The following is a 26,309-nucleotide window of genomic DNA, read 5'->3' as shown; positions in this document are numbered from 1 at the left end:
ATCAGCACAAAACGCAGGTGTCAGACTAGCTGAATTTGCCCACCACATCACCATAGTCCAATCTTCTTAAGGCCCCGTTCGGTTGTTCCGGAACGGACTATTCCAGGCCTAGAACTGTTCCTGCGTAGTACAAATTTGTGAAGCAAAGCATTCGTCTAGGAATCAATCTCAGATAACCAAACGAGGCCTAAGGGAACATAGGGTTCATTAAGGGATTTTGCAGTATTTGAATCCTATATAGCAATATTTTTTCATACGTGTCTCAATCGGAATGGAGGACTGACCATCCCCACAAAATCATAGAAAATTTAGAGGTCTCTCACATTATGTCCACCTTCTTGGAAAACTTTCCTGTGTTCCTTCTCTCTTCTATAAATCTTCCTGTGTCGTTTCTAAACGCTACATTAAAAACTTTCCAGCATTCTCAATTCCAGTAGGACAAAAATGATATGCAGCTTCGTTCCTGTATTTTTTCCTATTCCTTTAAGAATCTACTTTCCCCATTCCTGTCTTTTAAGAATCATGTGTTCCAAAGAGCCCCAATCTTATTATGTTACGAGAAATTCACAAGAATTATATATACTCTTCCTTCGGCGATGCCCAAAATAGCCCATGGGCTTCAAAGCCACCTCACCATGATACATGGGCTCCCCGCCTTGCAACATTTACAGGGAGCAAGCAACTAGCAACTCAGGAGGCAAAGCAGGACAGAAACAGAGTCAGAAACTACGCACACAACCAACTCGTTGTCAGGCCCAAACATATTTGCCACCATCACGGCATCACAGTAAAAGATATCCTGCGGCTGCATGGACTTAGCCACCATTACACGGGTTTCAACTTTGGTACCTCTCAAGTCGCAGACATGAGCTAAAGCATTCCTCTTCCTGACAACAGAAAATTAAACATTTCCCTTCTTGTATATTGCTCATAAAAAAACCGCTGCACTGCCACTGAAGTTTATGAATTGCATTAACCAAATCCAGGGGGCACTTCAGGATCGTCCTCCTCATCCCCTGGATTGCTGATAGCCGCTGGCTCACCTCCATTTGGCTTCGCTTCATTGCGATTTTCCAAATTCATCGATGGCTTACGCTGAGTATTGTCAAAACCAAACCCCGGTGGTTCCTCCGGATCATCATCTTCCGCCTCGACTGCAACTGTCGTTGCTGTTTTTGTTGGTAAAACTTGTTCATCTTTGCCTTCCCGCTTCAGCTTCTTGGAAGAAGGCTCCGGGATTTTTTCAGGGTTCAGTATCCTATTGTAGACGGCTTTCACAGTTCCCTGTATATCAGTTTCGTTTGACTGGATCACACTCCATACCTCATCTGAGATTTCGCCCATTATTCTGCTCCTGATAATGAAGAGCAGTTTAGCAGCAACTTGAGTTAGTAATCAATATCTATTATGAGAATTTAAGAAGTGATACATTTGAAGCCTTTTGCAAAGAAGTGGCTCAAATTACCCAATATCTTGAAAAATTGCATCAGATAGGTCTTTTAATTTCATCCTCTCGGATCCCTCTTCTTGTAGAACCACTGACTGCTTTACCTCGGAGATGATTTTGTTGCGTAGTACCTCCTGCAAGAAAGATAGCATGCCATAAACTTATAGAAGTATGCACCGCACCACTAATGCCAATATCCTATGAACAAAGGAAAGGTTACTATGCACTATCTGCAATCTACATCTACTGAGCAGGATGCTGGCCATGTAAGCAGAGTATACACCACCTAGCATGGTGAAATAGATACTCTTAACACAAATTTCAAATTGCCCAAGAGACAAGTGATGCAACTGAAGAACTGTAATTATTCTGTGATCAGAGGAAATCAATTAAATGTGCGATAAACATGGTTGAAAGGACTATGCATAGATAACAAACCCTTCATGTCTCAATCAAAAAAGGAAAAAAGATAGACATCACATGCTTCTTATACAAAGGAAATTTCTTTTGCCACAGCTTACATAAATAAAGTCACTACAAAGAAGAGACCATTTTCATCATACAACTGGAACAATTTGAAATGAAGTTGAGCAACTGGCAATCAGCATGGCTCATAATGATAAATAAAAAAAATCTCGACCACGTCAAGAGAGATGTCTCCTACTCTCCCTGGTTGGCTGGCTTTGTTTCTAAGGTAGGGGAGTACAATACCCTGGCTGGCCAGGAAATGCGAATTATTGATAACAAAGCAAAACGTCATGCTGAAAACATTTGTATACGACAAAAGTATACAGATTAGTGTCTCACGTTTGTCAACAGATGACTGGATAATAATAATGCAACATCACCAGAGGTAATACCAAATGTTCCCCAAATGACAATAGCCCTGAGAAATGACTCAAACAATTGGTGCTCTACAACTGGTGTTGCAGTTTCAGATAATTGTGGTTACTTATCTGAGCTTTTATCTCTAGTCACCCACATTGCAGCAGCTCAACAAGGTCAAACTAGAATGGCAAGGCCTGCAGCTAATTGTGAAAAGCTCATAAAATTATTTATCTGTTACTCATCACAAGCACTAATCCATTGTAACCATGTTTGGCATGTCATTGAATAGTCATTCTAGTGGTGGATGATTCAACTCTCCACTCCATTTATAGCCCTAGTAAATGCTGCGCCGCAAAGAGTATTGCACGTGCTGGAAGTGGCAGGATGAGTTTTTGCACGATCCTAATACGACAAAAAGGAAAACATTGGTCTTAGCGGCATGGCACGAAACATTTTTATCTTCTTGAGTGCCCAATTTCCACATCCCCGAGGTATTGAAACACAACTGGGAGGGGGGGGGGGGGGGGGGGGGACCTCCTCACAAGTCACAATTGACCCTTCCGTTTCCCATGCAGACTACATCCAGATGTATACTTTCCTATCATAGAAACTTTGGCGAACCTCTACACGTGTCAGATAGAGGGAAACTTTTGGAGAACCTTTACACACGTCGGATAGAGGGAAACTCTTGAAAGTTGAAACTTCCTCCTTCCAAATTCAGCATATCCCAACGGGCGACTCGGGGGTGACCTCGCCGGCGCCTAGGGTTCCCCGCCCACGCCTCCCCTCCGGCCAGCGGCGGCCCCGAAAAGAGGGTGTCGTCCGCAGCTCGCCCTCCCTCCCACCTCCCTCCTCCACTACCACCCCTTACCATCTTCTTCTCCGGCGAGGTGGAGCTGCCGGCTGGCAGGATCCGAGGCTCCCGGGCCGGATCTGACGCCTCCACCTCCCTGCACCCCTGCCTGGTGAAGAAGCCCTCGTCGTAGGCTACACGTGGCGGACAGCCAGATCCAGACCGGAGGCCGGCGGAAGACGCCTTGCGATGGCGCCAGCGGCTGCCTGGGGCCGGGGCCTAGCTGGGCCCGTCCGCAATGCTGCTGGCGGCCAGGGCCAAATCTGCGCTGCCTGCCTAGGGCTGGGACTGGCAGCGGCCTGGTTGGTTCCGGCGGTCGGGCTGGGGCTGGGACCGCGGCCTGGCTGGAGCCGGGTCTGGCAGCGGCCTAGCTGGGGCTGGCGACGACCCCTGGCCCTGTCCGCGGTCAATGCCCAGCAGCAGTTCGTCCCTGGCCTGGATCCGTGCGATGCCGAGTCAGCGCGGTGGTGCCCCCTGCGCCTGCGCCTGCACCGTTGTGGCCATGCCTGTCGTCATTGCTGGAGCCCATGCACCGGTTTCGACCTCTTCGTCGATGCGGTGACCTTGGATGCGTGGAGTTCTAGGCGAAAACTCAGCTCGGCTTTGGCCGGGCAGACGACGGTGACGCCCTAGGCGCCACGTACCTTCTTAGAGGCGTCATTGATGAACCCCATGCTTCCCGCCGACGGCGTCAGATTCTGGGTGTAAGCCCCGCCTTACAAGCTGTAAGGCCAGCGGTGATGGCGTCCATGGTGGTACCCTTGGGCGTCATCCCCCTTCCTGAAGACGTCGCTGAAGAATCTCTTATGGCTCGTCCCCCATGTGGTCACCGACATCAGTGGCTCCTTCCGTGTCGTCGGCCTCACTGTGCCTGAATGTGTCTATGTTCTACTCGCAATGGTTCTCCTGCAGCAATTGACCTTGCCGTCATCGTCTAGCTTTCATAGCGGATGCTTTGCCGCTATCGTTGTCTTCATGGTGGATACTTGGCCGTCATTGGTTCTTCAGGTAGATACTTTGCTATCGTTGTCGTTGGCCCCCACTCTGGTAGATGCTTTGTTGCCGAGTGTGTTATGGTCGTTCCCCTTGCGGATGCTTTGCCGCGGTAGGTGTCGTCGCTTATTCCCCGGCGGATACTTGGTCGTCGGTGGAATCCTTGGCGGATGCTTTGCCGCCATTGCCTACTTGGCGGATACTTGGCCGTCGTGTCTTCGTTGGTGGATGCTTTGCCGCCGTTGCTGCTTTAGGTGGATACTTTGCCACCATGGGCACTGTCTTGTTTGTAGGCAACCATTGCGTTGTATCTTTTTTGCAGGCTCAGTTTGTAGGTTCCAGGTGTTGTGGGCAGTCGCTCCTTCTTTCCCTCTTTTTTCTTGTTCTTATAAGTTGTATTCCAGGTCACTCACGGTTTGTAATCTGTGCTACGAGGGTTCTCTCGTAGCTGCATCGTGTAATTCTCTTCATCTTAATGAAAAACGGGCTATATTCCTCGGTCGCGAAAAAAGAATAACATAAATACAAAAGGGTACACAGTACAGACACTCTCTTATGTTCCAAGTTCTCTTCCATCATCCTGCAAATTATAATTTTGAAACGTTTTGTAACAAACATCGAATTAGACCATTTTTAGAACCTTAGAATTTCATATCTGAACAAACACCTGAACTCAGAACTCATATTGGAGTTCACACAAACAAGACACAACACAGATGATCTATGTCTAACTCAAGCCAGTACTTTAAACAAAGTTCTGCAGTTGTCCACTAGAGAACTATGCCAAGGAAAGGATCCATTCACGCACGCCGCGACCAGGGTTCGATCTAAAGTGCTCCGTATATAGCATCGTAATCTTAAGGCCTATAGCAGACCAAACGGACGAAATTCCGGAGAAACCCTACACTCCGCATCAGCACCCATTCCATTCCAATCTCTTACAAACAATCAAGCACAGTATCGAATTAAGTAACAGCGATGAGCCATCCACCGGAGAATTCAGTGAAAAGGAGTGGCATGTGCATCAAAATTCCACTGCACAGGATTAGGGACTAAAGAGCGACGAAATCGCAACCCTTGGGTAAAGGATGTGGGGAATTGACGTTTAGGGGGAAGCTTACGTTGTCCTTGACCTTCTGAACGATGGCGCGGCGGAGAGCATCAAAGTCGCCATCGTCCTTGAGCCGCCCCACCACCTCCGCTGCCGTCGGCGGCCGCCGCACGGCGCAGCTGCCATGATCGCTCATGGTAATGGGAACGGGAAGTGCGGGCTGGAAGCCTCAATACCAGTTTTGCTGTAAATGGTGAGGAACCTAACTTCAATTCAAAGATCTAATTACATTTAGATCTCAATAAAATATCAGCCATCGGATGCAACAGACCAGATGGCTAGAAAAATTTCACTTGCACTTACTCCGCAATCAGGTGGAAGTAAAAAACGATCACATAAATATCTCATGTAACCTGTCTCCATGTTTAAGCTTGGCCAAAGAATAGTCATGGCCGGTTTATTGTTACGATTACTTGCGTCAATACTTTTATTTTTTTATATCATGTATAAACAAATGCATTCTTATATACAAGACCATTTGACCCAGGTTTACGGAAACATTAAATGGGTGCTGCTACGGTGCTACCTTGCTGCTTGCTGGGATACCAGCTCATACGGGCAGCACAAGTCTCTCTTCCCGCTTCTTCAAAAATCGTATCATGCTTACAATTACAGCGGTGAATTGGACCTCCTTTTTATAAGATGAATCAGCTAATGAATTGACACAGTGTGTGAGCTGGCACACGCTGATTGTTTGACAATGATCAAAATTTTTAGATAACTGTCATATAAGCACAGAGGAAACAAAAAACAAAAATGAAGCCCAAGGGAAATCTAGATCCATGAATGGGCAACGTCTGGTTGAAAAAAAACTAACAGTGATCTGAGTTATCATGATACATGAGGCAAGTGAGAGATCAGCGATCCCTCTATAATATTGCTACTTTGTTACTGATGCATGTCTGAACCTCAGCAAGCACTGTCAGACAATCAAGCATATAAAGCAGGCAGTATTATTAGACTGCAGATGCCGCATTCATATCTAGGTTACAGGCTTACAGAGTACAGCTCGGGAGGCATACAATGAAACATGACAACCCAGGCCGTCAGATGCCATCAGAGAACTAAAATGAGGCTGAATGGTATGTCTTCTCAGTTGTGTAACATGTTCACACCTAACGGGTAAAACGCTCTGTAATCGACTTGGGTATGAAGCTGGTTGTGCTCGATTGTTTCTCTAGTCTGTGTGTAGGATCTCTGGTTGGCCTAGAGGAGGACGGGATGAATAGGCATGTTAAAACAAACACTCAAACTTTTATCAAATTCATCCTGCGGCACTGCCGTTCTGGAGGGCGGCACTGCCGGGCCAGAACAGCGGCACTGCCGCACCTGCAGACAACAACTTCGAATCACAGTTTAAAATCCGTGAACGAAAACTTAGATCGGAAAAATTTCCTACCTAACTGCAAGTATGACAATTACAGATCAAGAGCTAGAAGTGGTAGGAACACCACACATAAGTAGATCGACTAGAAACCCTAAAAATCACCTCAACCACAATATGTCATGCAAGTAATGTAAATCAAGTACAGATGACACAATGATTTATCCCGTGGTTCGGCTCGCCACCAAGGCTTGCCTACCTCCACGTTGTTGAGGTTAGCCACTAAGGCTTAGGGCTTTCCAACCCTTCCTCGTTCTCAAGTCAAGAGACTTAACTCTTGAGATGAGAGGTGAGTTCACTAGCTTCAAGAGATGGTTACAAACCTCCCGGGGCTGCCACACAAGTTGGCAAGCTCCACGGACGATGCTCTAACCGGTTAGGAGCCAAGCTCTAAGAGTAACAAACACAACCGCCGCTCAAAACATGAACTAAGTGCTCTTTAGAGTTGGGGAATCAATGGAGCTGCTCTCTAATCGAGTTTTGGACCCTTTCCCCTCAAGGATTGATGGGGAAATCAATGAATTTGCTTGGGGGCTCAAGGTCAACAATGGAGGGAGAGAGGGAGAGAGGTCCTGCTCTGTTTTGAGCGTGCTGAAGTGAGGAAGAAAAGGCAGAGAGCCGTTGGGGAAGAAGGGGAAAGGTATATATACCCCCCAGCCCCCAACGGTCACCGCACCCACGGGGTCGGGCGAGACGAAGCCCGCGGCCTCGAGGTCGGGCGAGACGGAGACCGCGTCCTTAGGGTCGGGCGAGACGGAGACCGCGTCCTCGAGGTCGAGCGAGACAAAGCCCGCAGCCTTGGGGTCGGGCGAGACCTTTTAATACGTCTCGAGCCATACGGGGAAGTCAGCGTGGGCGCTAACTTCCTTGTGCCGCGACTCAAGTGCGGCAATGCCTCTCTTCAAGTGCGGCAGTGCCACACCACGCAAGATAGCAAGGGTAATAGTGAAGTGTAGACTGTCTTGGCTGTGAATCTGAGGATGCATGTGGTTGTTTGAGCACTTGGTAGCACATTATTAGCTTAAGCATTGTGTCCCCCTTTATAGTACGACTTTTCCTATACTCAAATTCAAAATATAAAAGAATTTAAACCTCTTTTGAGTTTGAAGCCATCTACATTTGTAACTAGGGGCTCCTCCGTTTCGTGTAGCATCCTCGAATATAAATTCCCTGCTTGTCATCTCGATAAATCTCATTAGTTCTCTAATTACGTGGTCATTATCACCAAAAACCACAATTAGAGCTTGATTGCACTTTCACTGTGTCAAGTAATGGACAGTCATATTAGCATGAGACATATAAGAGTGTAGACAATATATGGAGCGGTGAAGGCAGCGAGGAGAACCTTTCAATCTCTTCCACAGATTTCATTATTTGTTCTGAACTTGTTTCAGTCACCTGTCCCCCCAACATCATCTCATCCAAAATCGTGTGCAGCTGCATCAGATATTGACAGTTAAATTAAAGGAACATGAAGAAACACAAGAACAGAGTGAATTATCGGCGCATTTTGTCTTAAGACTGAGCATTTATATACATAAACGTCAAAGTACATCTCATTGTGAACATTTGAGAATGCAGTGAACAAGGGAAAACCAGCACGATATGCATCCGCAGGTTCAGTGCTAAGGAGCTAAAGTTTAGCGTACCCCTCCTTAGCTACCAGTATCTGCATACTAACAAAATTCTATTGCCAAGGCATGAAAATATGCTCCAGTAGCCTGGTCCTTCATTGCTTTTCAAGTTCTACACCACTGGGAGGTGGCAAGCTAAGGTGGACAGCAGCAATAATGGGTAGGAAGCAGGAAGGATGGTGCAGATTTCCTAGTTTTGAAGTTGCTCTGTAATATATACACGATTCTATCTTTTTTTATTTAGGTTGTTTCTGTCTATTGTCAGCTTAGATTTCGGAAGAGTGAGGACTCTCCTCTACATTAGGATGTGCGCAATGCAGAGGCAAAGAAGGCAATGGAATTAAAAAAGGAGTCCTATGTATCTCAAGTTCTCAACTCTCTCTCTCTGATTAGCCAAGGCCTCTCCCCTAGGGGTGCCCAGTGCGGCGGTGCAGTGCCCTCCATCATTTAAGGCAGCTGTCATCCAAACTCCACCTGGGGTGATTCTATGTCTGTTATGACCGGTAGGGTCTACAGGCGCAGGCACCAGGGCTGACAGCCCGGTTGAGCCGGCCAGTTGGTTACCAAGTCCTAGAATTTAAGATATTTATCTCTTTATTCTGTTATTTGGTTAAGTTAGAGTTGAGTCGGTTAGAGATTGGATTGTATAAGTATTGAGCAATTACTATGGAATAGATTAAGCCTGGGATTGAGTTTATCTCACCTTGGGCTCTCGGGCGTTACTGTTCACGGTCTATCTGTTGTCATCGTCCTCCAGCCAGGCGCCGAGCACGGCGCCGCCAATTCACCGCCGGGGTTCCAAGCCCAGGCCTCTCACCTCCCATTCATACGCTCTCCGATCCCTAAGCCCCAATAATCTGGTATCGGAGACCATGGCCTCCTCTGGTGCTCCTGCCGGTGCCGCCACCGCTGCGGTGACCTCCACCGAAACCACCACGCCGTCGGCGTCCGCTCATCTCGCCACGACGGGCGCCCGTCCACCGCCTCCCCCACCACCATCCCTTGAAGACTCCATGGCCGCCTTGGCAACCATGCAGCGGCAGATGGGAGAGATGTTCCAAGGCATGCAGCGACAGATGGCGGAGATGTCCCTGCGCCTTGCGACGGTAGAGAACCGTCCGGGGCCGTTGTCGCCACCACGTCTGCCATACTCCACCACGCCGCTCCTACAGTATGGCATGCCGGGGTATGGGAGTTTTCCGGCGTCAGAGCCGGTCGTCTCAGAGATCCTGCCCTCACCATCTCTGCCGGGATCATCGGCGCAGCTTCCGGTGACCACGGCTGCGGCCGTCACCTCTCAGCCATACCCGAAAGGGCTGCCGATCCAGTCGATCCCCTTTCCGTCATCACCTTCACCGGTTCCGTCGCTGTCCTCCATCATGAACGCGCCGGTCTACTCCTCGGCGACGGTGGTGCACGAACCGCGCCACCAACCTGAGAAACATGGGGATAGTCCGGGCATCCCCAGGTTCCACAAGTTGTCTTTCCCCACTTACGACGGCAAAGAAGACCCGCTCGGCTGGCTAAACCGTTGCGAGTCGTTCTTCCGCGGCCAGCTTACCCGTGAGACGGACAAGGTTTTGCTCGCATCCTTCCACATGACAGGATCTGCACAGCAATGGTATTATGTATTGGAACGCGACTCCGGCCGCCCGTCCTGAGACAACTTCCGTCTGCTCTGCCACCAGCGTTTCGGTCCAGCGCTCTCCACCAACCATCTTGCCGACCTTGCTCGCCTACCGTTCGGTGCCTCCATCGATGCTTACATGGAAGCCTTCCAGGCGCGTCTGGCGCATGCGGGACATCTGGCACCGCTACAACAAGCACAGCTGTTCACCGGAGGCCTGCTTGAGTATATCAGGGTTGATGTGGAGCTCCATGACCCCCAGGACTTGCACCACGCCATGCGCTTGGCTCGGGCTTATGAGCGCCGCCATGCATCAACGGCCCTCGCACTCCCAGCACCACCCACTCGGCCTCCTCGGCGTGCTCCGGCTGGACAGACCGCCATACCAACGCCAGGGGGTGCTACGCCATCTTCAGCAGCTTCGGCATCTTCCCCAGGCCGGCCCTTCAAGCGTCTCACACCGGCAGAGATGGCAGATCGCCGCAAATTGGGCTTGTGTTACAATTGTGATGAACCGTATGTCCAGGGACACAAGTGTCAACGTCTGTTTTTCCTGGAAGTGACAGATTATATTGTCGAAGAGCCAGAGTCCGATGAGGATGAACAAACGGCAGACGCCGGCCAAGCCAAGCCCACCATATCATTATCGGCCATTGCAGGCATTAGGACTGAAGATACTATGCAGGTTTATGTCCAGGTTGGCAACGTGCAGTGCGTGGCATTGCTTGATTCGGGATCTACGCACACATTCATCAACGGGGAGGTCGCACGTCGCGTGGGCATCCATTTTGATCCGTGCCCAGGTGTCGGTGTCACAGTCGCAAATGGTGACCGCGTCGCTTGCCAGGGGCTCGCGCGCGACATCGACATACGCATTGCCGAAGAAGTACTCTCAGTTGACTGCTACACGATCCCATTAGACCGGTGGGACATGGTGCTCGGTGTCAACTTCTTGCGCATCCTCGGACCGATACTGTGGGATTTTGATGACTTATGCATGGCGTTCAACAAGGCCGGGCGGCGTGTGTTTTGGCGTGGGGTCGGCTCAACCCGCTATGACGTGCAGTCTACTCGCCGTCTCCATGCTCTCCATGCTGCGAGCAGCACCTCCGGCACACCTTTGCTAGACAAGCTCCTCAACTCTTTTGAGGATGTGTTCGCCACACCTGAAGGTTTGCCGCCAGCTCGCGCCTGTGATCACCGCATTCATCTTGTGCCGAATGCGCTGCCAGTGGCCGTGCGACCTTACCGTTACCCACAGCTACAGAAAGATGAGCTGGAGTCGCAGTGCGCCGCTATGCTACAGATGGGGGTAATCCGCCCGAGCACCTCAGCGTTTTCTGCTCCTGTTTTACTTGTCAAAAAACATGACGGCTCCTGGAGGTTTTGCGTGGATTACCGTGCCTTGAACAAGCTCACCATCAAGGATAAATTTCCGATTCCAGTGGTTGAAGAACTGCTCGATGAGCTTCACGGGGCCCGGTTTTTCTCCAAACTGGACCTATGCTCGGGGTACCATCAAGTGCGCATGCATGCGGATGACGTTGAGAAGATTGCTTTTCGGACTCATGAGGGTCACTTCGAGTTCTTAGTCATGCCCTTCGAGCTGTCCAATGCACCGGCGACATTCCAAAGTCTAATGAACACAGTGCTCCGCCCGTTCTTGCGCAAGTTTGTACTGGTATTTTTTGACGACATCTTGATCTATAGCCCCTCTTGGTCGGCGCATCTGCAGCACATCAGCACCGTATTGACTGCACTGCGGGATCATCACCTCCGGTTGAAACGCTCCAAATGCGACTTCGCAACGACGACGCTGCATTACTTGGGCCATGCCATCTCCGCGGCTGGTGTGGCGATGGATCAGGACAAGGTTGCAGCCGTTGCTACCTGGCCCCAACCCGGCAACGTGCGTGCACTACGGGGGTTCCTCGGCCTTGCCGGGTACTATAGACGGTTCATTAAAGAGTATGGCTCGGTGGCCGCCCTGTTGACAGCGCTGCTCAAGAAGGAGGCTTTCCTATGGTCGCCCGCAGCCACGGACGCGTTCAACGCTCTCAAGAAGGCTCTGTCCGGTGCACCGGTTCTCCAGCTTCCTGATTGGGACAAATCCTTCGTAGTAGATTGTGATGCATCCGGCTCTGGATTCGGCGCGGTACTCCATCAAGGCGCTGGGGCTCTGGCATTTTTCAGCAGACCTTTTGCAGCTCGGCACCACAAGTTAGCCGCATATGAGAGGGAACTCATCGGCCTTGTCCAAGCAGTTCGGCACTGGCGTCCGTATTTGTGGGGCAGACAGTTTATTGTGCGTACATATCATTATGCATTGAAGTTCTTGTTGGATCAACGGCTCTCGACAGTTCCCCAACATCAGTGGGTTAGTAAGCTCTTTGGGTTTGATTTTACAATTGAATATTGGCCGGGCACTCTCAATGTCGTTGCCGATGCCTTGTCTCGACGGGAGATGGATGATCTGGTGCTTCATGCCATCACGGAGCCTTCCTTTCAGCTATTCGATGATCTCCGCTGGGAATTACAGCTGGATGATGACCTGCGTGCGCTGCGCGACTCCATTGTGCCGAAACGTGGCGATCCATGGCGTCTCGTGGACGGTCTCATCATGCGCGGTGACCGCGTGTTTGTTCCGGCGTCGTCTACGGTTCTCCCCGCTGTTCTCCAGTTGGCGCATGGTGTTGGCCATGAAGGCACACAGAAGACGCTGCAGCGCCTTCGTCAGGAGTTTGTGATTGATCATGACCGTCGCCTTGTGCGGGACTTTGTCGGGTCTTGTTTCACATGTCAGCGTAATAAAACCGAGCATCTGCACCCGGCGGGTCTTCTTCAGCCTTTGGAGGTTCCCTACAAGTGTGCTCCGATATTTCCATGGATTTTGTGGAAGGGCTCCCGCGGGTTCATGGGAAGAGTGTCATTCTAACAGTGGTGGACAGATTTTCCAAGCAGGCGCATTTTCTTCCGCTCAGTCACCCGTACACCGCGGCTTCTGTTGCCGACATCTTCTTTGAGGGTGTCGTCAGACTTCATGGTTTTCCGGCGTCCATTGTTAGTGATCGTGATCCAGTGTTCACGGGAAATGTTTGGCGCGATCTCTTCAAGCTCGCTGGGGTCAAGCTCAAGATGAGCACAGCTTTTCATCCTCAAACCGATGGACAGTCCGAGGTGGTTAATCGCACAATTGCTATGTATTTGAGGTGTCTCACTGGCGATCGTCCTCGTTCTTGGCTGCAGTGGCTTCCTTGGGCAGAGTACTATTACAACACTTCATTCCATTCATCCCTTCGAACGACGCCATTTGAGGTGGTTTACGGCCGGCCTCCACCACCTCTGTTGCCTTATACGGCCGGCACAGCACGGACAGACAAGGTTGACAAGCTTCTCTGCGATCGTGACGTGTTTCTCACTGAGGTTCGGGATCGGCTGTTGCAAGCCCAAGAATATGCCAAGAGGCATTATGATGCCCATCACCGCCCTCTTCAGTTTGCAGTTGACGATTGGGTTCTCCTGCGCCTTCTTCATCGGCCGGCGCAATCCTTGGTGCCGGGCTTCCGTGGCAAGCTCAGTCCCCGATTTGCTGGTCCGTTTCAGGTAATTGAGCGCATTGGCGAGGTGGCGTATCGGCTGCGGCTTCCGGAGGGAGCTCGGATTCATGATGTGTTTCATGTGGGGATTCTCAAGCCGTTTCGAGGAATTCCGCCCTCCTCTCCACCGGCGCTTCCTCCTCTTCGTCATGGCAGACTGCTTCATCGTCCTGCACGCGTGCTTCGTTCTCAGTTGCGGCGAGGTGTGTGGCACGTGTTGGTCCAGTGGGAGAATTTGCCGGAAGATGACGCTACGTGGGAACCCGTGGATGAGTTCCGTGCTCTTTTTCCTTCATTTCAGCTCGAGGACGAGCTGTTTCCGAAGGAGGGGAGAGATGTTATGACCGGTAGGGTCTACAGGCGCAGGCACCAGGGCTGACAACCCGGTTGAGCCGGCCAGTTGGTTACCAAGTCCTAGAATTTAGGATATTTATCTCTTTATTCTGTTATTTGGTTAAGTTAGAGTTGAGTCGGTTAGAGATTGGATTGTATAAGTATTGAGCAATTACTATGCAATAGATTAAGCCTGGGATTGAGTTTATCTCACCTTGGGCTCTCGGGCGTTACTGTTCACGGTCTATCTGTTGTCATCGTCCTCCAGCCAGGCGCCGAGCACGGCGCCGCCAGTTCACCGCCGGGGTTCCAAGCCCAGGCCTCTCACCTCCCATTCATACGCTCTCCGATCCCTAAGCCCCAACAATGTCCTAAGAAAATCATCCATTTGAAGCCTATCTATATTGCTTTAAAGTCAGAGAATGGGCGCACTTGTCTATTACAACCACAAATTAATTAGATGGATAGATAATGGTATAGCTATTCTGCATAACAGGGATTCTTGGAGTCAGGCATTTATTATACTCAAACTTTCGGATTTGCACTGCATATGACCTGTGCATCAGAAGGCTTAATTTGATACAGATAACCCAACTGCTGCCAAAAAATGGTGATGCAGCGTTGAAAAGCTTCTGCATTCCACCTTTTTTGCTGCCCAAAACATGCAACATGCAACTAAAGAATCATAAATGAAAATTTCAGCAGGATAAAAACCATACATCCTTGATAGGCACACAATGTAGTATAAAAAGATAAAAAGGGTAGGATCATGTGGTACCTTGTTGAAGTTAAACACAATGTCAAGCTCGCATACATTCTTGAAGCATTTGTCCAATGTTTCAACAAAAACTGTGCACAAGACAAAGTTTGAGTAATCAATCTCCTAGAATCAGAGCTGATAACAGTGTTGTTCGACAAAAGGAAGACAAAATAAGCCTTCAGTGGCAGTGAAGTGCAAGGTGAAAATTTCAGTAGCTAGACAGAATTGGTGGACATAGAAGAAAGTTGAGAACAAGCTAGTGTAGTTACATCAAAATTCACAGGTACTTTGTAAAAGAAAAATAATGCATTAAATACAGAATAAAAAAAGTTAAATACAAGGGTGATTAAATGCTGAAAGAAGCACAATAAATAGCTAATGATTGTACAGTACGACAGAACACACTGAATATAATTCGCTTCTTAGAAAAAATGAGAATGCTTTCCTCTTTCATCAATAAGCCATTAGGTTACCTTGTATCAGATCGAGCATGGCAAGCTCATTCTCAGAGCTATCAAATACAAAAACAAAGTATAGTGTGGCCAAATGCTTGTAGACCATTTTTGTTCCCTGCAAAGCGCAAAGAAGAAAACCAAACCTTATCACCTCTCTGTCGATAATATGAGCAAATTAACCTAGATAGGGCAGCTTAACCATTGGGCAGTTAGCACAGCTTAGATTACATACAGATGCCTAAGATACCAATCTGCATGTCTGAAGCCAAGGAGACAAATGGCATCTGACCAATTAACTTTTTTCATTCATTGCTAGCATTTGCATACCAGTTGCCCCTTTAGCAAAGATTTACTACTTTATCAACCATTACCAGGCCAAATATGGAGTCCACCTTGACAAAATTGCTCACGCTGTCGGGCCTTGCAGAGAGTACTGCAAGAAGAAACTCCACAGCTCAGCGTCCATACAATTTTTTTTTTTTTGAAGAAATGAGGAACGGAACCGTGCATACATTGGAAGACACTGCGGACGAGGTCCTGATGCTTCTCGGGTGGCTGCAACCATAAAACGGAGAAATAAATGAATTAAGGACAAGAACATTTGCTTTGCTGACGTAATTCCTCGAGCAAGAAAGGATCCATGGATGAAGCAGTGGTTGATCTGGGTGGGGAAATTGATCGAGCACTTGCTGGGTGGTGAAGAAAGAGAAGGGACTAGGTGACGAATGAAGAGAAGGGAGAAGGTTTGGAACCTGGAAATTATAAAACTTGAGGAGGCGGGGCTTGGCCTGGGTGCTGATGACCATCACCGCCTGGATCATGGCGCGGGCTACGAGTAGGAGGCGGCGCTGGCTGGGACACTGGCAGGGCAACGATCAGATCGCGAGCGCTAGTCAGCGGAGGAAGCCGATGAGTAGTGCCCGTCTGGTAGCGCTCCTGGAGGCGCTCCAGCAGCAGCTTCGCCTCCACGCCAACCAAACGGGACCGCAGGCGTCCGCTTCGCCCTCCCAGAAACGCCCCTCCGTGCGCGCGAGGCGCCGCGCCGGGGCGCGGGGCCGCTGGACCGTGGGCACCGGAGCGGAGCAGCGGAGTCGCTGGGGTGTGGGCCGTGGGGAGCGGAGCCGCCGGAGCGAAGCTACTGATTCGCCGGCGCGCGGCTGCGTGGGACTGCTGGAGCGCCGGGTGGGTCGGAACTCGGAGGTCGGAGGAAGCCGCACGGAGGCAGGTGTCACGGGCGGATAAAAGAAGGGTTAATGAGATGAGCAGACTGTTAGATATATGGAAATGACGGATTTGGATCAGGTGCAGTTACAACTGCTCCTGCAACTTTAGCAGTAGCACCCGATCCAACCATCCAGCGAGGACTCAACGTCCATGATCATCCGGACATGACCTCTCGCTTGGTAGCTGCTGATCTACTGCGGGATGACTAAGTAAAGCAGGCTGTTAGCAATCTGATGGGATGTTATGGATATTTAAAAATTGTAGGTAGTAAACAAAATTAAAGAATAGATCATATTATAATAATATAATTTGCTCTAAATTGGGAGGTTAATGTTATCTAAAGTAGAATTGTTTTTGTATTCATTGTAACGCAAAGTACATGTCGTAGTACTCCCATCAACGTAGGATTAGTGACATCTTTTCCTGACCAAATGAAACATAGCAAAAATTATTTTTCACCATGGAGGAAAATCTGGGCAGGTATGATTTGTATATTATATTTGTTGTAAATTTTCCTTATGTTTCCCTTTTTCATATTGTGTAAATTGTTCAGACTCTTGTCCGGAACCGAAGCATCCGTGCCAAATAGCTAACAAGTGAAACATTTCGAGTCAACACGGTTCCAAGTGATTCAGGTTTTAACGTGAATCAGTAAAAATGTGGTTTCACAGTGATTCTGAAAACGTCGAGGCCACGCTCGCTCTCGTCGGGGCGGGGGGGGGGGGGGGGGGGGGCGTCCGCTTTCATCAGCGTGAGAGGAGCGAACGGGTGCCGAGAGCTCAGTCGCTTTCCGGCTGTATGCTTATGTGTTCTGATCGGTTCGGGGTTCGATGGGTTCCAGTCCAAATCGATGCAATGTGTTGTGATGCCCCTTATAGGACGCCCTGCTTTTCCTTTTATATGCCAAGGGAAATCACGGGTTACAGTGGAGGGAAAATGAGAGAATGAGAAGGAGAAAAAGTCCTCCAGGATTGTCGGGTCCTTCTTTTCCTTCACGCGGGTCCCGCCAACCCTATATACGTCAACAGGGACAGCTCCACGTCGCGGCCTTGTCCGTCATTGATGCCATGCGCAGGCGTCGTCTTCCGGTCGTGGTACTCCACTCTGTCCTGGCGGACGTCGTGGTGAACCGACGTGCCTGTCAGTGCTCGTACGAGGGTTAGACAGAACAGCACTGGTACGCCCGACGCTGTTCCTGATGTGAATCCCCAGGTATGGCCCGTCACGGCCACGGGTTATATCGGGGCATGCCGGTCACCTCTCTGGTGTTAGAGCTTTGACCTAGGCCCGTTCGCTTGGACCTGGAGTGGTTGGTGGCGGTATGGGTCTTCGTCGGGCGAGACGGATCACCTGGCCTCGGGGTCGGTCGAGGCAGAGTCCTCCCCAGAGGTCGGGCGAGGCGGAGCTAGCCCTTAGAGGTTGGACGAAGCAGAGCCCATGGCCTCGGTGTCGGGCGAGGCGGAGCCAGCCCTTAGAGGACGGGCGAGGCGGAGCCCGTGGCCTCGGTGTCGGGTGAGGTGGAGCCCGCCCTTAGAGGTCGAGCGAGGCGGAGCTAGCCCTCAGAGATTGGGTGAGGTGGAGCCTGCGGCCTCGGTGTCGGGCGAGTCGGAGCGCAAACCCAAGGGTTGGGCGAGGCGGAGACCTCCCCTAGAGGCCGAGCGAGGTGGAGCCAGCCCTTAGAGGTTCGGCGAGACAGAGCCCACGGCCTCGGTGTCGAGCGAGGCAGAGCCTGCCCTTAGAGGTCGGGCGAGGCGGAGCGTAAACCCAAGGGTCAGCCGAGGCGGAGCCTGCCCCCAGAGGCCAGGCAAGGCAGAGCCAGCCCTTAGAGGTTGGGCGAGGTAGAGCCAGCCCTTAGAGATCGGGCGAGGCGGAGCCTGTGGCCTCGATGTTGGGCGAGGTGGAGCCCACCCTTAGAGGTCGAGCAAATCGGGGTGCAAACCCAAGGGTCGGGCGAGGCGGAGCCCGCCCCAGAGGCCGGGTGAGGTGGAGCCAGCCCTCAGAGGTCGGGCGAGGCAGAGCCCACGGCCTCGGTGTTGGGCGAAGCGGAGCCCACCCTTAGAGGTCGGGTGAGGCAAAGCGTAAACCCAAGGGTCGAGCGAGGCGAAGCTTGCCCCCAGAGGCCAGGTGAGGCAGAACCAGCCCTTTGAGGTCGGGTGAGGCAGAGCTAGCCCTCAGAGGTTGGGACAGGCGGAGCCCATGGCCTCGGTGTCAGGCAAGGTGAAGCCCGCCATCAGAGGTCGGGCGAGGTGGAGCGCAAACCCAAGGGTCGGGTGAAACAGAGCCCGCCCCTAGAGGCCTGGCAAGGCGGAGCCCGTGGCCTCAGTGTTGGGCAAGGTAGAGTCCGCCCTTAGAGGTTGGGCGAGGCGGAGCCCATGGCCTCGGTGTTGGGCGAGGCGGAGCCCGCCCCCAGAGGTCGAGCGAGGCAGAGCTTGCGCACCTAGGGGTCGATTGGAGCTGTAGTCGTGCTCTTGACTACTCGGATGAATGAATATTGATGGTTATTAGCTTCTCGTCTTCGGGTACCCTAGTATTGGTCCCTGACAGTAGCCCCCAAGCCTACGGAGGAGTAGAATACTCCTTCGGAGGCTTTTCTGAACGGGAGGACTCTAAAGGCCTTGGCCTTCTTTTGTTGCCCACAGCGTGACCTGAGGGCAGTGATTCCCTTTCCTTGAGCCCCCTCCCATAGCAGGGGCCCGATCAAGGATCGGTTCGTCTTTGCGATTGTCTTCCTTTAAGCATTTTTATGATAAAACGGAGGGGCCGAGCCGTGCCATGATTTTCCTTTAAGGACGAATTATGGCACCCAGTGAGTTGTTAATGGGCTAATCTGAGTGAGCCCCCTGGCATCCCATTCATGGGGATCCGGCTTGGGTCAGCTTGGTGACTGACCCCAGATTCACAACGGTCAATCCATATAGTTCTCGGGTCCATTCGATCGGTCCCGAGGGCTAAGTATCTTTCTTCGAAAAAAACCATGGATCGTAACCGGCCAAGACTCGAACGTGGGCCAGAATGCCCATGGTGCTTGTGTGCCCGGGTACTGGCCGCTAGCGGGCCCATCCCTTTCCACCTCTCACCCTAAAGGCGCCTAGAGCGGTTGTCGAACCCGTCGATGGGCCGACCTACGAACTCCTAGGCCTAGTCGGGTCATAGAGGCGCTTTTAGATCCGTATTCCTCTTACTCATGACGAGTCATGGCCCGTCCGAAGAGGCGAAACATCCGGTGAGTTTTCAGAGGGAATGGATAGGGATTATGTGCACACGTCCCGCGATGGGACGTTGTGGTAGATCATGGCAGGCGCGGAGATCTAGGCGAGTGTTTGGTTTCCTCACATCCATCGCCCCTATAAAACCAAAGGGTTCACTCCTCGAATTCCATACCTTGCATCCTTGCATCCACATCCACGACCGCCGCCGCCAATCGCTCAGGTTTCCTATCTCCACATCCCCACCGCCGTCGAGCTCGCATACACCCGCCCCCATCTCCAATGGATCCATGGTGCTGCTCTGACATCACCTTTCAACGCATGGAGGGCCTCATCCATTGTGGTCTTATCTATGTGTGGACCATGACTGAGGAGTGGCTGCTGCTCGATGAGGAGGACGTGCCATCGCCACCCGACGACTATGTGGTGTCGTTCACCCACTTCCACCAGTGTGGGTTTGCGACCCCCGCCCACAGATTATTCGGGGGCTACTGCACTACTACAAGATCGAAGTGCAATATCTCAATCCCAACGGGATCCAGCACATGGCGGCGTTCGTCGCCCTATACGAGGGGTTCCTAGGGATCAGCTCCCACTTAGATTTGTGGAGGTACTTCTTTGCCATCACCCTCTAGAAGAAGAGGGAGAAGAGCTATAGGTAGGAGCTACACATGCCGATGGGGTGCGCTGGCATCTAGCTCTGGAACAATCGGGTCGCCGAGTACCCATCGATGCGACTATCAATGTCCAACAAGGCTTAACACTTGCAGTGGTTCTACCTCAAGAATGACGCCACCACCCTTCTATCGGAGTTCACCAGGCGTCTGATCGAAGAGGCCTCGGAGTCATGGAGGAAGTGGGGCATCTTGGAGAAGGACAAGAAGAAGATCCAGGACCACATCACCGGCATCCACATTCTCAAGAAGAATGGCTTGAAGGGGTTAGGTGTCATCGGGGCCTACCATAGAAGGAGGGTGGCACCGTTGATGACGCGTGCACTCTCGTTGTATGCGATGGCGCTCGAGACGTCGTTCGATGGAACGGTGCTCGCCGAGGGGCGCTCCCCAACTCTGAGATCGCACAACGCATCAAGGAGGCAATGGAGTTCTCGCGGGACGATGTGGGTGCCCCCCTCGATTTCATCTACCTGGTGCTGGGACATCCTTCAATGCAGCTAGAACTAGGCCACGTTGTCTTCGTAAGTTTACCTTTCTCATGCCTTCTCTTTAATAGATTTTCCGACCTCTTGATACTAACTTTGAGAGGGACGAGATCAGCCAAGGGACCTCATCTTCATGGATCACCCAGCGCCATTGCCGAGGTATTTATCCATGAGGGCGATGAATCATGCTGAGGGTGAGTGACTGTGGAAGGCGAAGGAGGACAAGAAGAGGAAGAGGTAGCGGAAGATGCAGGCGCGAGAACGGGAGGAGGACACCGATAGCGACGACGATGATGATGATGGCGATGAGGACGAGGTAGCCGATGATGTCATGTGGGACATCCTAGAGAACAAGGATGCGCTGATAGGTATTGGTTTGTCCTTGCAGGAGTCGGGACCCTTCCCGTTCCACGGAGGGGAGGGTACGTCTGGGGAGCCGGTGGAGGTAGGACGTACTGTTGGCCTCCCTCGGGAGTCAACGGGGGTAGGTGGCTCTGCTGCCATGCCTAATATGTTAGTAAAGGAGGGTGGCTTTGCTGTCGCGCCCCAAGAGTCAAGGGGAGCGAGCCCCTCTGCCTAGGAGTAGGGGGTGGGCTCAAAACGGCCTCGCCCCAACGAGGTGGAGTATAGGTCGGGGGGTTCACCCCCCAAACGCATCTGCCGCCCGACGACCCTAAGGTGAGTTATCAGTTCCTCTATTTTTTCCTATTTTAGTTAGATTTCGTCATGACTTATGCTTTTCATCCCTTGCAGCGTCGGCAGGCAGTGCAATCCTTTGGCATTGGCGTCAAAGAAGAGCGTCGCCCTCCAACTGAGGTAGCAACCGTTGGCTGGTGTTGTGCCCATTTTGGGTGAGAGCGGCACCAGTACGTGTGACCGCGTCGTCGACCGGTTGGATGCTGCCCATGGTGGCGCTCGTGCCCTCGGTGGGATGGGCGGACATGGGGCCCAAAGGGCGCCTTTGGAGGTTGCAGAGCAGCTGGTGATGGCTGCGATACCGCTGCTGATGACGAGGCAGACAGGGCTGTCGACTGCGCTCATGGCACCGACCATGGTGGGCGCGACACAGCTGGTCGTGACCCCCCAATGTAGGTGGAGGTGGTGGTGGTTGTGATAGATGGGTCATGACCTGGTGCAACTGCAGCAGCGCTTGAGGCACCAGCGCGACCGGTGCCATCGGCGGCGCAAGCGACGGCGTCTGGCGTGGGCCGGACGGAGGGGGACGTGGCCGAGGGGTCCCTAGGAGTCGGGACCCTTCCCATTCCACGGAGGGGAGGGTATGTCCGGCGATGCTTGGGACCAGCGAGGAGTCGTCCCTGGCGCTGACGTCAGTAGGCAGCGACTCACCTACATGGGGCGAGCCCCTACTTCGATGGACAAATCCACAGGATTCAGCATCGACGCTCTTCACCCTCAATGCTGCCGCCAAGAGCATGGAGCGGGAGAGCCTCGACGTGGGGATCGTATCCATGCTGGAAGCCTTGGACCACGCTAGGGGTGCCTTGTGCGACGTTGGTGTTCCCTCCAGATGGGTATTTGCCTGATCCTGCTTCTTGCCTTTTTCTTTCTCTATATACTTTTTGTATTCTGATCATCATTTCCCTGTAGTCCCTCATAGCTCACAGCTGGGGGAAGTCTCGATTCCTTCGTCAATAGAAGGAGACCTAGGACCGCCTCGTTGAGGAGGCATGGCTACACGGGGAGGTGACCGCTTAGCTTGTTGTCGCCCAACAAAGGGTGGCCAAGCTGACTCCCCTCGCCGAGGAAGCAAACAATCTTTAGTCATGGGTGGCTGAGGCCCATCGAGATGCTGATGAGGCCGAGAAGGCGTTTGAGGCCCTATCGGTGAGATCACGGAGGGACGATGAGGAGGTCGCCTAGGTCAGGAAGGAGTGAGACGAGCTACTCTAGAAGGATGCTGAGACTCGCTAGTAGATCCTCGACCTTCAAGCCAAGGTTGAGAAGAAAGGGAGCTGAAGCTAGGGGCCGCGGAGAAGCTGGGGGCCGCGGAGAAGCTCGTGGCCTTGGAGAAGAAGGCGAGCCTGGATGCCGCGGTGGTCGCTCGGCTGCACAAGGAGTGGGATGAGCTACTCCAAACCATAGAGAGGCTCTACTTGGAGCATGGCGTGGCCCACGAGGAGCGCGACCAGGCCTTCCAAGAGCGTGACTAGGCCTGCCAAGAGCACGACGACGCACAGCAGAAGGTTGGCTCCCTCTAGGCCGAGCTCGAAAACATAATGACCCAGAAGCTAGAGGCTGAGAGCGTTTCTACTGGGCTAGCCGTGGACCTCACTGAGGCGAGGAGGAATCTTTAGGCAGAGAGCGACGATCTTGGTATCCTGAGCATCGCCCTTGGAGTGGTCTGCGATGACCTTGAGGTGGAGCGGTCGGAAGGGACTAGTTCGCTCGTAGCCCATACCGTCAAGATCACGGTGCAGGTGCGCCAGCTCAAGAGAAATGCCCTTTGCGCTGGGGTCAATCAATCCTTCGTGATTGCTTGTTCTCACTATGGGGACAGCATCGATCTAGAGACAATGAGCCATGGCTTCGCGCCTGGCTATGAAGTCCACAAGCTAGAGGAGATGGAAGCAGCAGTGGCTCCCCTTTCGCAGGACCTAGCAGACAGGATTGAAGGCATAGTTCTCCCCTAGAGAGGTTAGTTAGTTCAATAGGTCCATCGATCCTTGTGTATCATTGAAACAAACTTGTTATTTTGTTTTGTTTGACCAAGTCTGTTCTTTTGTTTTGGTGCGAACGGATTTGTTTTTCCTCTCTTTTTATGTGTGAAAAGGGGTTCATGTGTTCCAACCCTTTCGTTTGTTAAGACCGTAGAGCTCGATGTGTAGGAGGGAAACTCTGATCACGCTGGTAAGCAAGAGTGCCATAGCCGCTAGGGCATAGGTTTCTTGCAGTCCGACCAGCCTTGCTCAGTCGTTTGTTTTCGCAGACCTTGCTACTAGGTTTAACGTGAGGAAGGGTGTCGAGCGTGGTCACTATTTTAGAAAGGGTGTATGTGTACCCTTATCAGCCCCCGAGTGAGACCCGACCTCTTGCTGTTACTGAGGTCGGGTGTCACTAAAGATCGAGGAGAGGATAGCGAAACTAGTAGGGGAAAGTGTCTCTTGTTTTCGTGCGTACCCCCTCCCTAGGATCTAAGTCATCATTCTACAACCGTACATTCGGTCTCCTTGCAAGTCCCCACATGTAGCAGGGGTCCGACCGAGGTCAGCTCATCTTTGTGATCATCGCCTGGTCTACGGTTTCTATGACCGGAGGGGTTGAGCTAACATCACTTGCCTCAATGGCTCGAGTGACACGCTAGATGAGCTTGCTATCGGGCTTGTTCGAGTGGAATCTGGGTCCATCATTCGTGATGGGGTTGGCATAGCCCTCATGTGGCATTCCACTGCTCCTTCACTTGCCTTCCAACAGATGCCCATGTTACTCTGGAGAACGACTTAGGTGGCCCGCTGGCCTCCCCTCGATGGAGATTCTATGGGCTCAGCTCGAGGTTACGATCGAATAAGAAGGGCAAGATGACCCTGTCCGCTTCTGAGCGGGTCAGGCAAAGGCTGCTGGGGCTCATCTGCATTTTCTCCCCTGGCTCTATTCGACGCGAGGCAGCCTCGAGCCCTTCACAGGCCGACCTTCGAACCCTGGTCAGGTGGATTCCTGAGTTCAGGTTGGGCGGCTCGAGCCTCTAAGCCTCGTGGGGCTCGGTGGGGGTCGACTGTGTTTCATGCGTCACCCCATCCGTGGTTTTCGCAACCAGAGGGGCTAAGCTAACAACACTTGCCTCGATGGCTCAAGTGTTGCACTCGGTGAGCTCACTAACGGGCATGTCCGAATGGAATCCGATTCCATCATTCGCTGATGGGGTCGGCATAGCCCTCATATGGCATTCCACTGCTCCTTAACCTAACTCCTAGTAGATGCCTGTGTCACTCTAGAGAGCGACTCAGGTGGCCCGCTGGCCTCTCCTCATTGGAGATTCTATGGGCTTGGCTCGAGGTTAGGATCGAACAAGAAAGGTCTAGATGTCCCTGTCCACTTCTGAGCGGGGTTGAGCAAGGCCGCTGGGCCTCATCTATGTTTTTCTCCGCTCATGGGCTAGCCTTCAAACCTCGATCGATCGCCGCTCATATCGAATGAGATGACTATCGCTTCGTGACACGACACGGAGCGTTGTGATGCAGCAATTGCATATGCAATGCTTGGATGCATGGGATGAATGTATGGATGAATGGATGAATGAAATGAATGAATGAATGTATGAATGCATGCATGCGAATGGATGAATAAACGATCATGCAATGGAAAAGAAAAGTGGGGGTCAGTAAAGTTACCTCGATGGCTCGAGTGACAGGTTCGGGGAGCTCTTACCGAATATGTTCATGTGGGGTCTAGGTCCGTCGTTCGTGATGGAGCCGACAGAACCTACATGGGGTATCCCACTGCTCCCAATCCATCTCTTGGCAGCGACCCGAGCCATTTGATTGACTTTGGGCGATCTGCTGGCCTCTCCTCGATGGAGATTCCATAGGTGGGCCCCTCCAAATCGTTCCTGGGAAGACGGAGGCTAAAGCTTAGAGTGCGGGCAACAAACTCTGATCATGCTGGTGAGCAAAAAACATCGTAGTCATTGGGGCGTAGGTTTCTTGTAGTCCGACCAATTTGACCTAGCATTTGTTTCCACACACCTTGCCTTTAGGTTTTAGCGCAAGAAAGGGGTCGTGCATCGAGAATGTCTACCGAATAGACATTCTTGCCAGCCTCTGAGCGAGGCCCGACCCCTTGCCGTTGCTGGGGTCAGGGCTCGATAGCAAAATTAATGCGTGTAAAGTAAGGGTGACCCATCTCTCGGCAGCGACCCGAATCATTCGATCGACTTGGGTGACCCGCTGGCACAGGAATTACCTTGATGGCACGAGTGACGGGTTCAGAGAGTTCCTACCAGATATGTTCGAGTGGAATTCGGGTCCATCGTTCATAATGGGGTTGGCATTCCTGCTGCTCCCTACCTGTCCCTCGGTAGCAGGTAAGCCGTCCGATCGACTTGTATTGCCCCGCTGGAACAGGAATTACCTGCGGAGATAGAGAATGAGAACATCCCGCGCAAGAATTTAGTTAGGCAGATAAGTTAGACAGTGAACTTGTAATAAATGGACAAGCTCTTAAATTTTGTTATAGTCAAACAACTTTTTAGCCCTTCTCCCCCTTTTTGTATAAAAAGGTTAGTGCATTCCGACCCTTTCTGTCATTATGGTCATAAAGCTCAGGGTGCGGGTGAGCAAATTCTGATCACGCTGGTGAGCAAAGGCGACGTAGCCGCTGGGGCATAGGTTTCTCATAGTCCGACTAGTTATACTAAGAGCTTGTTCCCGCAACCATAGCTCCTAGGTCTTAACGTGATAGGGGGTCGGTGTAACACCCTAAAATTTACCTCTTTTAAAATAGAGCTAAAATGACTTATTTATGAATTTTTGTGCACATGAAATATAGGAAATAAAATTTTTCATTAAAATTCAACATAAGGTAGTAACATGTGTGAGCATACATGCTGTTGCATCTTATTTATTGTGATAGATGGTGTTGATCCAAAACTCCAAAGTAAATTGGAATGTTTTTTTAAAAGAGTTTGAAAATGGCTTCGAAATAAAAGAAAAGAAAGAAAAGAAAATTAGAAAATAAAAGTA

General features: G+C 51.5%; 1 protein-coding gene across 6 annotated transcripts; it reads right to left on the bottom strand.

Moving 5' to 3' along the window:
• Positions 1-752: 752 nt before the first annotated feature.
• Positions 753-16,270, bottom strand: LOC136549452 (AP-3 complex subunit sigma-like). 6 transcript variants are annotated; one of them, XR_010781914.1, is made up of 8 exons: positions 15,774-16,270; positions 15,534-15,576; positions 15,393-15,454; positions 15,040-15,136; positions 14,585-14,655; positions 7,962-8,053; positions 1,466-1,581; positions 1,216-1,354 (listed from the first exon to the last, which is right to left on the bottom strand). XR_010781914.1 is itself a non-coding variant. In XM_066540736.1 (7 exons), the coding sequence occupies exons 1-7, from the start codon at positions 15,840-15,842 to the stop codon at positions 973-975; spliced, it is 840 nt and encodes a 279-aa protein (XP_066396833.1). In that variant the 5' UTR covers positions 15,843-16,270; the 3' UTR covers positions 753-972. The 6 variants fall into 6 exon arrangements, 5 of the variants coding, with proteins under 5 accessions (XP_066396833.1, XP_066396850.1, XP_066396841.1 ...); XM_066540736.1 differs by lacking the exon at positions 7,962-8,053 and having other exon boundaries at positions 753-1,354; XM_066540769.1 differs by lacking the exons at positions 1,216-1,354; positions 1,466-1,581 and adding an exon at positions 1,592-7,875.
• Between the last annotated feature and the right edge of the window lie 10,039 nt (positions 16,271-26,309).

Source organism: Miscanthus floridulus, chromosome 1 (assembly GCF_019320115.1).
Source record: "Miscanthus floridulus cultivar M001 chromosome 1, ASM1932011v1, whole genome shotgun sequence".
Taxonomy (NCBI): domain Eukaryota; kingdom Viridiplantae; phylum Streptophyta; class Magnoliopsida; order Poales; family Poaceae; genus Miscanthus; species Miscanthus floridulus.
This window is presented reverse-complemented; position numbering and strand designations above follow the sequence as displayed.

What these genes read in the sequence shown, in the direction of transcription:
- LOC136549452 (XM_066540736.1), bottom strand. Translation starts at nt 15,842, where the DNA reads ATGATCCAGGCGGTGATGGTCATCAGCACCCAGGCCAAGCCCCGCCTC. An exon ending in TCAAGTTTTATAATTTCCAG is followed by an intron (nt 15,577 to 15,773) that starts GTTCCAAACCTT and finishes TTATGGTTGCAG; the next exon opens with CCACCCGAGAAGCATCAGGA. An exon ending in CATGCTCGATCTGATACAAG is followed by an intron (nt 14,656 to 15,039) that starts GTAACCTAATGG and finishes TCTTGTGCACAG; the next exon opens with TTTTTGTTGAAACATTGGAC.